General features: G+C 42.5%; 1 protein-coding gene across 1 annotated transcript in view; it reads left to right on the top strand.

Moving 5' to 3' along the window:
• VAT1L (vesicle amine transport 1 like) overlaps positions 1–13,870 on the top strand; it is a 141,873-nt gene that overhangs the window by 12,923 nt on the left and 115,080 nt on the right. The window contains exon 2 of the mRNA XM_019710977.2: positions 10,662–10,791. Within this exon, the coding sequence (XP_019566536.1) occupies positions 10,662–10,791 (130 nt within the window). The remainder of the gene's footprint in view (positions 1–10,661; positions 10,792–13,870) is intronic.

Raw genomic sequence — 13,870 nt, 5'->3', positions numbered from 1 at the left:
CGCTGAGATGCTTGCTGCCTTTCCCGCTCTGTGGAGAGGTGGGAGGAGGCTGGAGGTTGAGAGAACGGGAGCAGAGGGCCTACCCATTCCTAGGTGATACTTTCCTGTGGAGGCCTCCATGATTCCAGCAAAGCGAGTGATAACGGCCCTCTCTGTGCTACCCTTGACCTTTGTACTGCTTCCTGTGGGGGAACTGTCATACTGTGCAGTCGTTTATTTGTTCATCTCTGAACTGCTGGGAAGCAGAGATGTCGTTGTCACTGTTGTAACATTAGTACTGAGCCAAGTGCCAAACCATGGAGGGTCTGCTGGATTTAAACTGAATTAGATTGAATATTTTACATAAGCAATCACTGCCAGGCATCTGTTTGAAGTCAATGACTTGGTCAACATCTAACATGGAACATACAGAGTTTCACCTTTTCTGGAACCTTCTTAGGAATAAATACCTGCTGTGTACCCAGGAGAAGCTAAGAATAACTAACTAACTAACTTCAGGTCCCAAAATCAAGGGGTTAGTCTTAGCATCAGGGAGAATCTGTGTCGGACCCATTTGCACCGTGATTTTCTGTTTCTCTTGAGAAGCAGCTCTTGATATTTAGATTCTCAATGTATCTCCCTGGCGATTTTGTTCCCATGTTGAAATACTACAGAAGTGTGTTTTGAATACGAATTTGGACATATGATCGGAATATATCTCCTCTCTTAGAGGGAATAGAACAGACTTGTACAATGACCGCCCAAGCTGTCTTGCCATCGTCATCAGTCCAGGTTTTAGGGATAAAGGGATCCAGGTGGGGCTACAACAAGCACTACTTACTTAAAAGGTAAAGTGGTTGGTTACAAAACACATCGGACGTGTCAGAGAACTTCATACGTCTCACATGGCCACAGTGGTCTGTTTGTCTAAAACTGTGGTTGCAGAGGGTGTGACGCAGTGTCACGTAGAGCCATATACCAAGGGGAGCAGAGTCAGGAGCCGTAGACCAGCAATGGGGAGAAGAGAGTCTAAGCACCTATAACCCACTCTTTTCTACCTCTGGGGGGAGCACAGGTGAGCTCTATCCTGAGATCTATCCAGGACAATTCCGGCTGTTCTCAAACAATGCCATTGGAGATTTGTCGTTGGTTTAGACAATGAGTGTTTGTCCTTTCACAGCAGATTTGTTATCTGTCTATTCTCACAGTCTTGAGATAACAAAAGGGTGTTTAAACAACCCTTCCTCCCCCCCCCCAAAAAAAAAAAAAAAAGAGAATTGGGAGCAAGGTTTTCTGACAGCAATGCCTATATTGTCCTAGGCATTTTCAAGTTACCAGCTGAGATGAACAAACAAAAAACCGAAGACTTCAGTCCTGGGGCAATAAGGGAATGAATCACACATCTGCTCCTCTGCCCTGCTTTGATTGGGAGTTAAATGTTTTGATGTATATAGCAGCAGCAAGACTTGAGAGGAATAAAGAAGGGCACACGTTCCAGGGCTGCTTTTGCTCAGAGCGAAGCTTCGCATTAGGCCCTCTTGCTCTTATTAGAGCTGGCAGGGGCTGCGTGGATGCTGGTCGTGGATGTTCCATTTGACAGTGTTCTCCTGATTCGGTGCAGGTCTCCTCCAGCATTCCGTGATCGCCAGCTTCCTGCAAACACCTACAAAGCCCTGAGCTACTATTGTCCATGGATTTGTCCCAGCGATTTACCAATCCTGCATGTATGCTTTTAATAACTGAAAACTGTTTATAAAACCCTGTAAAAGGCTCTTCTTCCCCACTCTCACCTCCATCTTTATTGAGATACAATTGACAGAGAACATCTTGCAAGTTTAAAGTGTACAGCGTGTTAATTTGATACATTTATACATTGCAAATTGATTACCACCATAGTGTCAGCTCCGACTCTATCTTATCACATAATTACCATTTCTTTTTTGTGGTAACATTTTAGATCTACTCCTGCACGCATTTTGACAGTTCACCTGCCTTTACCCTTCTCTTGTTTCTCCGTCTCCATCCACTCCTTGATTCTTTGATCTCTTCAATTCCTCTATTTCCCTTTCCTCTCATTCTTTCAGGTCCCAATTTAAAGATCTCTGTTTCCTTTTTGCCTTCCCAGTATTAGTTATAAGATTGCCTAGAGCTTTCCTCCTCAGGGACCATTGTGCAAAGAAGCTCCATAAATATTCAGCATCAGTGACAACTGCTCTGTGACCTCAATGGAATGAAACCCTGAAAGGGAGCTCATACCACCCCTCTTGTAGTGGATGCTTGGTGTCACCCAGACACCCTTTCCAGACCCAAGCACTCATTGCCCCAGGCACTGGGAGTGATGGCTGTTGAGGGCTCATGGCTGATTCCCTCCTGAGAAACCGCCCTCAGCTGAAGGACGCCTCGTTGCCCAAGGTTGCACCCCACACACCCACCAGAGGCAGCTCTCATCTGATGACTAGCTGATGCCCTTGCATCAAGGCCCTGTCCCCTTGCCTTGATTCATGATGACTTGAGGGACCATCTGGAACTTTCTGTGGATAAATTGAGTCCATTTTACCACTCCATCAGTTGTCGACTTCTCCCTTCTACTCAGTCCCGCTTCCCTCACACCCAGACGGGTGCTGTTCCCTGGAGCCCTCCCTAACGGACTTTCTGCACGCAAATCTCAGAGTCTGCTCCCTGGCTCTGGCACCTTCTTTGCGTGATAATGATGGTGACAGACTGGCGGTGGTGATGGCAATGACAACAGCTCTCGCTTATTGAGCACTCACTGTGTGTGAGGCACTCTGTTTTGCATGTAGTGTCACATGCAATCCACACCAACACCCCATCGGGTAAGTGTGTCACTGTCCCATTTTTACGATGAGAGACTTGAAGTTCAAGGAGGTCAAGCCACCCACTTGAGGAGGAGCCAGGCAGGAAGCTCAAGTGAAGAATTAAATTCAACCGTGGGGACTGCAGAGGGAGGACCACCGGAGCAATTCTTTGGGGAAACATTTGTTTTAGACGTCACGGTTTCCTTGTGTGTAGCATATCTCCTGGTGGCTGTGAGCACTCAGCCCACACGTCTATAAAACCACTCATCTATGAAACCACTCACCGCAGCTGTGTAACCAGCTTTGATGATTCTGTTTCCCCACAGGAATTTTGAGCCCCTGCTAACTTTGGATTATCCAGTAGCTAATGTATGTTTAGTATATACCCTGTTTCCTTAAAAATAAGACCTAGCTGGACAATCAGCTCTAATGCGTCTTTTGGAGCAAAAATTAATATGAGACCTGGTATTGTATTGTATTATATTATATTATATTATATTATATTATATTATATTATATTATATTATATTATATTATACCCGGTCTTATAATGTAGTAAAATAAGACCGGGTCTTATATTAATTTTTGCTCCAAAAGACGCATTAGAGCTGATTGCTTGGCTAGATCTTATTTTCGGGGAAACACAGTAGCAAGTGTTCAGTGTGACTGATGAGTTGAGAAGTCCCCTCCTTGTAACTGGGAAAATGGAGTGATGGTCTCTCAAAAAGAGAGCAAAGTACAGGAGTCAAGGGCAAAGCCTCTGGAGTCACATCACTTTCTTTCACACCTTGGTTTTGTGAACCTCAGTGGGCCTTGGTTTTGTTCTCTGTACTTGTGGGAAATACCATTTATCTCTTAGTATTGTTACAAAAATTAAATGATATCATGCCTATAAAGCACCTAGCATGATGCCTGACACATAGTAAGCACTCCTTACATGTTATCTATTACAATTAGTAGCCACAATGTTTTCTCCCCATATCCCATCATCAGAGGAATTGGAAGGGGGTTTCTAAATATCTGCTAGCTTCCTGTGGGCCCCTCACACCAGCACAAAGTCCTATGTGAGGACACTTCTCTGAAGGGGTCCACCTCTTCTTGGGCATTCTCCTTCATGGGCAGAGCTGACAATGCGCCACTAGAGAAGTTTTTCTCTATCCTAATGGCACGTGAGAGTGTGCCTGGGCTAAAGAGACTCTCAGAGCTGGGGCCTGGGTGTGCACATTTACAGTAACAAGAAGAATGAAACAAACACCATGATGATCCTGACATGCCTCCAGGAAAACGTACTAGAGGCTCAGTTAGGCTGCACACCCCTGTGGTCAGCAATTACTTCTATGGGGGAGGGGAATGAACTGCCATTGCCCACAAACAGTGAGGCTTCATGGTCTTTACAGAGTATTTGTTACACATGAATTCAAAGTGTCTCAGAGGTATTTCATAGACTCCTAAGAGCTCATGATTCGAAACAACTGAAAACACATAGTGAGTCCTGTGTTCTAAATTCCCTCCACGGCATCGTGCATGGTCTTCATAAACACCCTCAGTGACTGGGAACGTGACAGCCTAGCAAGATTTTTATCAGCAAGTGGGACACAGAAGTCAATGGCCTGATAATTACATTCTCAGAGAATTCAAATCCAGGAGGAAGAGCCAAGTTTTTGGATGAAAGAATTAGGATCCGAGGAAGAGCCGGGCAAATCAAATGATGAACCTAATCTAATAAGACCACAGCTATGACCACATTTAACAAGGGCAAATACCGTCCTTTGGACTAGGATCAACAAATTCAAATACCCTAGAGGATAAGAGAGCTTTTCATTTTCTTATCTGTTTAAGAATCATCTATTAATTTTTTATTTTTTTTTACCTTGCCTTGTTTCAAGAACTTGCAAAGCTTAAAAAGAGATGATTCGGCAGTGATTCTCTAAGTGGTGCCCCGACCACCAATAGCAGCACCTCCTGGAAACTTGGTAGAAACATAAATTTTTAGACTTCACCCTAGACCTACTGAGTCAGGAACTCAGGGATCTCAGGCCTCAGCAATCTGTGTATTAACCGCCCTCCTCGGAATTCTGATACACAATAAAATTTGAGAACCACTGTAATAGAGTTCAAGATTCTTAAAAATGGAAAGTCCAAAGCATTCAGAAAATTAAGAGGAAGTTGTGCTAGAATAACATAGAAAATGAATGACTAAAGCCCTGCAGTTTTGGGAGCTGGGTGCTACCAGTTTGGCTCAGAGCTTCCTAATAGCCATTGCCAAGAAAGACAGAATCAGTTCTATACTGTACGGGGCCTGTGAGATCCATACAGCAAACTTTGTGCTGAGATTCAAATAAAATTCCTCTGTCTTCATGAAGAAGCAAATATATATTGTAACAAATGATATGCTCAGCAATATCCCTTCAATGAGTAAAGCAATGGGTTTCTGAAGGTTATTTCTTTTTCATCTGTCTCTTAATTGGACCAGTGATGGGGCAAGACTTGGGATTTCCACTGAGTAGGAGATCAAATATATAATGCAGCTCTGTGTCTATAAAGAAGCAGGCTGCTGGAAGAGGGAGATTTTCCTTATATTGTTCTCTGACAATGTTTAGATTCCCGTGGTCAGTGTTGAAGATACTGACAACTTGAGGAAGGAACAAGATGGCAAGAGATCAAAAATCCTTTTATGTAAACAGCCCCTGTGCCCTCCTTCCATCCGGAGCAAAAAAGACAAGGGACCCTTTCCATATCTACTTGCCTCTTCTTTGCTTAACTCCTTCTTTGGGTCAATTTTATCTCAAATTGGGAAATTAATAAACGATAGCTAGGCTGCTTCTGTCATCCACTTAGTGGTATCCTTTAAGAAATCATTTGTGTCTTCTCTAATACTATGAGCATATCTGAAAGAAATGAACAGATCCCAAACCACAACTTTGAGGAGAATACACAGCAGACTACCATGGTTTACAGATAACAGAATGACAGCCTAGCAGTCAAAAATTCAAGCTTGGAAGTCATATGAGAAAGGCTCATATCCCAGTCTGGTACCGACCTTCTCTAGGCATCATCTTCCTCTTGCTCACAACGGAGATTAAAATGGTCCACACGTTATACCTAATATGTAGCATCATCATAATGGAAGATGCTGACTCATGTAGATGCTAGCAGACTCTACGAGAACACTAGTAGGACACAAAATGAAGGCAGCTAAGCCTCTCTCCTGAGACTTTATAGGGTTGACGTTCATCACTTAATAGATAACAGAAAACAAAGGATAGAGGCCCAGGCTAGCTTGCCTTACGTCAGCTTCTAAAGAGAAGGTGAGTATCCCCAGTCGCTGTCTTTTACCAAGACCCCCAAGCATCTCTCCCTTTCCACCTAAGCTTTGATTTTGATGTTATTTTAAGCAGAGCCTGCAGGATAAAGGAGCATCAGGTGACCAGAGTATGGGAGCTGGGAGGGCTGCAGGGACTCGGTCAATGCCCGGCAGCTCACTGAAGGCAGCGTCGGAACTGTGACCCATGCACCCTGTCTGTTTCCTTTCACCATTTCCTCTTAGTCTTCTTGTCCCTGCATCTTGAAAGGATTGGTTTCAGTAACATTGGATTTGCTTGCGTTTGAGATTTCATGGTGTCATGGCATCCACGATAAAAAGGAGTCTGAAGACCTTAATTCAAGTCTCAGTTCTGCCAGGTACTCATCGTGTTGTTTTCGACAAGTCAGTTTTCTCCTCTGAGTCTCAGTGTTCACATTTGTTTAATGAGAATAAGAATATCTGCACTTCTTGTCTTTCTGGGGTTGTTACAAGGTTTCATGAGACGTGTATGAAAGCACACTGTAAACTGCACTACGCCATGCAAATGTAAGAGTACTATTATTTAAAGAAACAGTCCCCAAATTTCCCTGTGTCGTCTATCACATCCCTCATCCTGTGATTTGAGTTTTTCAGGGTCCCTTTCTCAAACCCCTGCCTCCATTCCTTCAGGAGGCTATCACCCTTGAAGCCCAGCTTTTGCCTAATAATTTAGTGTGGGAGGAAGAGAAAATAAAAGTCTTATTTAGTAAAATTATACCAGTCTTTGAGATATATAGAGATACCTAGCAGAACGTTATGTCAGGCAGTTTCTCACACTACTTTTTTTCAATGATCTCAAATATTTAGAAATTAGCTAAGAGAGAAATCTTAATATCACCTGCTCTGTCAGTCTGAGTCATCACACACAGTCATTTACCACCCCCCAAAAACTTCGAGGTAAAAATCAAATCATCTTAGTGAATACCAGAAACTATCGTGAGGATGCGTGGCTTGATATGCCCCTGTTATGTTCTTGTTGTGGGAGGAAAGAAAGGTGGTAGACCCAAGTTTAAGTCCGTGGTTTCACTAGTCACTGTCTGTGTGGTCTTGGGCAAATAACTGATTATCTTTAAACAATGTTACTGTTTTTGTGTTGTTGTTTTTTTCTGGGGGAAAAAAAAAACAACACAAAAAAACAATGAGGTCAGATATGTCAGTGGAGTGGGTGATTTAGTTATGATGCATTTGTTTTAGTATGTATCTTTTCATTTTATGAGACCGAGACCACACATAGAACCCAAACTAAGAAGTCCTGTGATACAGATGTGTGAAGTAACACAAAAACTCTTGGAAATCACAGACCAGGAGGCACAGTGAGTGTAGAGACTGGACCATCCCACTCTCTATAACTCAGCAGTGAAGTTTGTCCAGTCTCATTGTGGTGTAGGCTGTTGGGTTGGCTCTACTGCTGTTCGTGCTTTTCCTTGTAACTCCCTCACCCACTGGCTTTCTCACGTACGCGCTCCCAAAGCACAGGTCACCCAGAGTCCCTCTAGCTCAATTCTCTTTCGCGACATCCTTTCTGATAGGACTAAGTTGTTCACTGGTGGCATGTTTCCCAATTCACAGTTTTGAGAAAACATCGAGCTCTTGGAGCCGCTCATTTATTTCCTGCTAAGAAATGGGTTCGTGCTTAGATTATGAATGGCCACTCCTCCCCAGTTGGGTCCACACTGGTATAATCGGCTGTCAAAGAGATAAGAAGTTATAAACATGGAACCTTGGGTGTGCCTCTTCAGCAAGGATGGTGGGTCAAGTTCTCATAAAGTAGTAGCACAGGTGGTGTGTGATGGCTTGGAGTCTAGAATTTGCTTGAATTTGAATCCTGACTTGACAGTTTCTAAAGATGTGACCTTCAGCAAGTTACTTAACCTTGCCAAGTCTCAGTTTCCTCATCTGAGAACTAGATATGATAGTTATACGTCATAGGAGTATAGTTGAGTTTTAAATAACAAAAGTGAAGCACTTAGCACCATTTCTGCCACAGATCGAAGCTCAGTAAATGCCGGCTATATCCACATCAGGAGGAGGTGTGTGGGCAGGCCCCATAAAACAGGTCTGGCATAACACATAAAGGTACTGCATGAACAATTGTTCACCTCCTCTCTGCGTTGACATAAACAGCACTGACCTATCCCGGTCCCCCAGGATAGATCTGTTTCACATTTCTTTCCTGAAGGTGGGTGGTACTCTCCATGACCCCCATGGAATCACTGCATGCCTCACTGAGGAAATGGGATGCTACAGACTTTTATAAAGTCAGTCTTAGCTCTGCTCACTGGCCTTGGGTAGCTGGCTCTCAGTTTACCATCAAGGTGCCCATTTCATGCTGGATGGAGACTGAATGAAGGCAGCGTCACTGAGTAGCGTAACGAGCATCTAGGATGAAGCCTTCTCCAGGGTTCTGGCACGTTTACAGAACTGTCAAGTAATTTCTTCTGGCAGTTCTCCGTCAGGGTCTTGGGAAATCATAGGTTTTCATACAAAGAAAAATACAGTGAGCTAAAATATGCGTGAAATGAGATGGAGTGTTTGATTTGGGACGCAGAAATTCCTTTCATTGTTATACGGTGATGCTTTATTTATTTGGTTGTGTTAGAAAATGGGCTGTTTCACAGAAGTAAAGCTGAAGTTTCCTCATTTCAGCTCTGAAACTATTTTTCACTCTTGTTTAATGGGAGTCTTCCTAAAATGTATCACATACTTCTGCCTTCTTAACAGAAGTTGAAAATTTAAAGGCTAATGTTTATGGAGTACTTACTATGTATGTAGCACCACATTTAACTGCTTAACTCTGTTAATTTTCCCCACAAGCCTGTGAGGTAGGTCCTATCATAACATCTATTTCACAGAGGAAGAAATTGAGACTTAGAGAGATGAAGTAACTAATCCAGGTTACACGGGTACAGGTAGAGGTGGTGGCATTGGGATTTGTGCCTGGGTCTCCCCAAACTCTTTAGAAACTGGCCATGTGATTGGAGGACATTTTGGCTAATACATGACCTTACTATTAACTTTCAAAGCTGGATCTTTGAAAGTCTACACATACATTTCAGAAATGTGTCCGTGACTCTGAGCGTCCCTTCAGTGCTTTGCAGAAGGTGTTAGTATACAAAATGGCAGCCCATACTTTTGAATATTCATGAATATTCCTTCATTCAGCAGAGGTCACTTGAGTATCTACTATGTTACGGTGCCTTGCACTCTGGAGGCAAAGAAATAGGAGGAACACAGCTGCCTTCCAAGAAGGCACACATTAGAGGTACTCCAATGGCACCACCTGTGAAACTTGCCCTATTTGTGGCCAGGAAAACGTTGAGAAGGAGGTGATTCTTGGACCCACTTTTCAAGGAAATCCTCCTCCTCACCAATGTCAATTATCTGCGGATGAGACTGAGGTGTGGAGACCAGGTCTCCAGCGTTAGATGCTTCCTTGACTTCAGAGAGGCCATGGAAGCAATGGGTAAGCTGTGCTTAAGAAATACTTCAACTTGTCTTGCTTGGAAAAGAAGCTGTGGTCGGTGGGCCTTGGGCCAGACCGAGGAGCTTGGTTTCTATAACCTGAGTCTTTCATAGATGGTAGCTTATGAAAACGGGACGAATATTAGAACCACATCTGGCGGGAAAAAAATACATGTTCAGGGGGACATGTTCTCTCATTTGATTAGTAAATGGGTGTTAAATGCAATTCCCAGTTGTAGCTCTTTAAAAACACACACAGTTTGGAATATTGGTAGCATCATTAGAGTTAAGTATATTGATTTCTAAGGGAATGACTTTGATACATTTAATAATTTTCTTATTTCAAAAGCAATAAGTTAGTAGACAATACCTAATAACTGCTTACCCAGCGATAACTAAAAGTTTTGAAACAAATCCTCCAGCATTCCCATATCCTTTGGTCTGTTCCTTTGATCTCTCTTCTTCGAGTCACTCTCATCCAGCTGGACATAATGTCCTCTCTTGATGGCTCATAGTCATCATTATGGTTGCTGTTTATGGCCCGGTGCTGGTGTAAATCTGTGTGATGAGAGGTGTGACAGTTGCTTTGAGACCTTTCCAACTGGGTCTTTTTTTTCTCTTTCTTTTTCATAGATTGGCTGGTAGCCATTGTGTCTGGCTGCTTTCCACGTGTCTTCTTATAAATTCTTCCTAGTGTATTTTTTACTCATGATTAAGTGCTAGAATCGCTAATGATCGGCCTAGTCAATGTGTGTTTTCTAAAGTAAGAGTAAGCAGGCTCTGAGGGAGGACAAAAGGGCGAGCTTTGGAATCGGTGTAGATCTGCAGCTGCTGTTTTAACTGCCAGGAAAGCATTACTTGTCTATAGAGATAATTGAGTTTTGCTTTATTGGTGACATTGGCCTAGGTAACGTTACACTTTTCGAGAAAGGAAAAAGAAAGGAGAGAGGAATGAGGGGAGGGAGAGAGAGAGGGGGGTAAAGAAGAGGAGAAAAGCCAGGCGACTACTTTCTTTGGGATCTCGTTTTGAATTTCTCTCTTTTCCCATTTGCTGTTCACAGTGGTTTAAACTTCATTGACTTAATGGTGCGACAAGGGAATATCGACAACCCTCCCAAGACTCCCCTGGTGCCAGGGTTTGAATGTTCTGGGATTGTTGAAGCTCTGGGAGACAGCGTGAAAGGATACGAGGTAACGTTCTGACTTTTGACGGAAAGAGTAATAATTATCTGGAACCCACTGAGACAAAACTTAAGCGAAAGCGCTTGAAATAAATCTGTGACGCGCATTGTTATTGATGTTTTATTGTTCGGTTTTGTTAACAATGTTTATAAATGATAGGACTCTCCAAGTGTCTCATGTACCATCTTGATGCTTCTGGCAACAGTCTGGTGGCCAGAGGACATCTTATCGTCCTCTTTGTTCATGTTATGTAGCTATTAAATAAGAGTGTTTGGTTTTGGATTAACTACGTGTGTATACTCCCTCTTCCCACCCATGGCTCCAATTTTCCCATCACTTCAGGCTCAAAAATCAATTATAAAACACAAAAGCTGAGGAGAAATAGCCTCTGTTTTCATAATTTGATTCCTTTAAATATCTACTTACTGTGCATTTAAACGATCATTTATAAATCATTATTTCAGACATTGGCAAAGTGGCATTTTTGGATAAAAATTTTAAAGCCAAAGGGTAAAGGTACCTGATAATGGGACAAATTGGTTATGAGTTGATGGATTTGGGAGTAGGGGAATGGACAGAAAGGATTATTATATTATTCTGACTAATTTTGTACATGTTCAAAATTCTCCATAGTAAAAAAAATTTTCAGTCGGTGAGAGGATATATGATCCTTCATACCATTTTAATGCAAATAAAATAGAATCCGGTCTATAACAACTGAAAAACTGTGGGCAAATCAATTGCACAAAACCACTGTAGTTTGGAGTCAGGAAAACCAATAGAAATCAGGTACAAGAGCTCTCGCTTAGAACTAAGTGCTTCCCCAGGGAGCTGTGAATGAAGCTAACACCTGAGAATCTGCTGTAACCGGAAACTTGGGCAAGTTATCTTTTTTTAGCCTCACCACAACCCTGCGAGGTAAAGATTGTTCCTATCTCCTTAGAGATGAGGTTCATAAGGGTTCAGTCATTTTCTGTGAGGTCTGAAAGGTGAACCTGGATTCAAGTCACCAGAACCTTTTCACTCTTCTTAAAATATCCTGATCTTTGCCCTTGCTCCCAACCTGCAAATGTTGCAAAACTAAATGCAGGAAGCAAAATCCTATAAAATGCAAGGCCAACGCGCCCTTGGAATTGAACTTGAGCCTGCTGCTCCGTCTCAGTGCATCTGAGGCTCAGTGTACTCTGAAAAAACATCAATATGCTCCAAATTCATTATGATGAATGTCTGGAAATCTCATCCCACCCATCAGTCTTTTTGTCAGTGGTTTCCAGCTAATACAGCAGAAAAATGTTGAGAGGGAAGAAGTAAACACGCTTTTTCTTTTCTCTCATATGACTTCACATTTTCTGTCCCCAGGTAAACAATATAACCAGAGGCAGCACCATCTCTCCCGGAAAGTGCTGCGTATAAGAAATACCATGTTTCCCAGAAAATAAGACCTACCCTGAAAATAGCCCGTTAAGATCTTCAGACAGACGGATGCATTTAGTATGTTATGACAATGTTCCAGAAGATGACATGACTGTATTTGAATAAATGTGGATTGTTGTACATGAAAAAATAAGACATCCCCTGAAAATACGCCCTAATGTGTCTTTGGGAGCAAAAATTAATATAAGACCCGGTCTTATTTTTAGGGAAATACGGTATTATCTTCTTTTTACTCCGCCTCATGGCCCCAAAGGACAAGATCATACTACTAACTCCATTAATCCTGCGCAATAAATAAACAACCCACTATCTTAGAATATAACAGTAGATAGGGATGTTGTTGGCTTTGGTTTAGAGGGAGGACTTCCTATGTTTAATTATATACTGGGGGTGCCAAAAAAATGTATACACACTTTAAGAGATGTTATCTATGCTCAAGCAGTAGTTCGCCGTAATCAGAAGTGTCTGGACCTGGACGGTAACCACGGTGAGCACCTCTTGTAATTGCAGACGTCAAACGTGATGTGTATTCATCTTTTGTTATCAGTATATATTGAGTCTTACAATTAATACAGTTTTTTTTCCTGCCTTAAAATGTGTATACATTTGTTTGGCACCCTCTGTACATTTTCCCTTCTATATGATCTTTCTTCGGCTACTTAGCTCTGACTTGCTTCTTGTCAAACCTCCCCTTCACCCCACTTCCCTCTGGTGCCTTTCAGCTGCACAAAGGAAAGAAACCACCTACAGGTTTCCCGTCAGGGTGTGATTTGGGAGAAAACCAATACTAATAGTCTATCATTTTGACTTAAGAGTTTTAATCACATTGGAAATGGAATTCCATGCAGCAGCATGCTGAATAGCTCTTCTCGTTGATCGATGGCCAGGGAGGCTCGAGAAGTTGTTGCCAGAGGCACAGCAGTACAGGAATGATTTGGGCTGCGTCGCCTAGGGCTCATTTTTTTTTTTCTCCCCTTAATAGAATCAAATCATGAAGGGAGTTGGTTTTTGTTTTTTTTTAAGTAGCCTACCTCTGGACTCTGAGGTTGGGGCTGATCTGATGGCCTAGCCACTTTTTCCATGTTGACAATGCAATGGAAATGACATGGAGCAACGGTGACTGAGAGACATGGAGCAGTCAGCCCTACCGGGATGACTGTGACCATCACTGTAAGGTGGATGAAATACTCTTCATTACACTCGGTGTTGACGCTGGAGGCCATCGGCTACTCTGGGGCACTGAGTCTGTATCTTTGGGTTTTCATGATTCTGTGCAAAAGAGGATGCCAGTGTTAGACCTCAGTGATCCCCTGGTCCAAGCCGTTGCATTTAAGATGATATTCCCAACATTCATCATTTGGTCTTCAACCTTCCCAGGGATTAAGACACTCACTGCCGGGGGGACAGCCTCTCCCTTGCGTCAGTTTCTTCATGAGACAGTTATTCCTTCTGCTTCATGAAATATAATGGGTCTATATTTAGCTGTTGATCAAACTGTGAATTCCATGAGATCGGGAACCAACCTGTTATTTTTAAGAGTTAATATTGATTGCTCTTTCCTCATTTTACATGCACTGTGCTAAGTGCGTTGCATGCATATATGTTATTTAATCTTCCTAAGGACCCTTTCCTAATATTATACTCTTTTCAGAGG

This window comes from Rhinolophus sinicus, linkage group LG11 (assembly GCF_036562045.2).
Source record: "Rhinolophus sinicus isolate RSC01 linkage group LG11, ASM3656204v1, whole genome shotgun sequence".
Taxonomy (NCBI): Eukaryota; Metazoa; Chordata; class Mammalia; order Chiroptera; family Rhinolophidae; genus Rhinolophus; species Rhinolophus sinicus.
The sequence above is the reverse complement of the archived record's forward strand: the minus strand, read 5'-3'. Positions and strand labels throughout refer to the sequence as shown.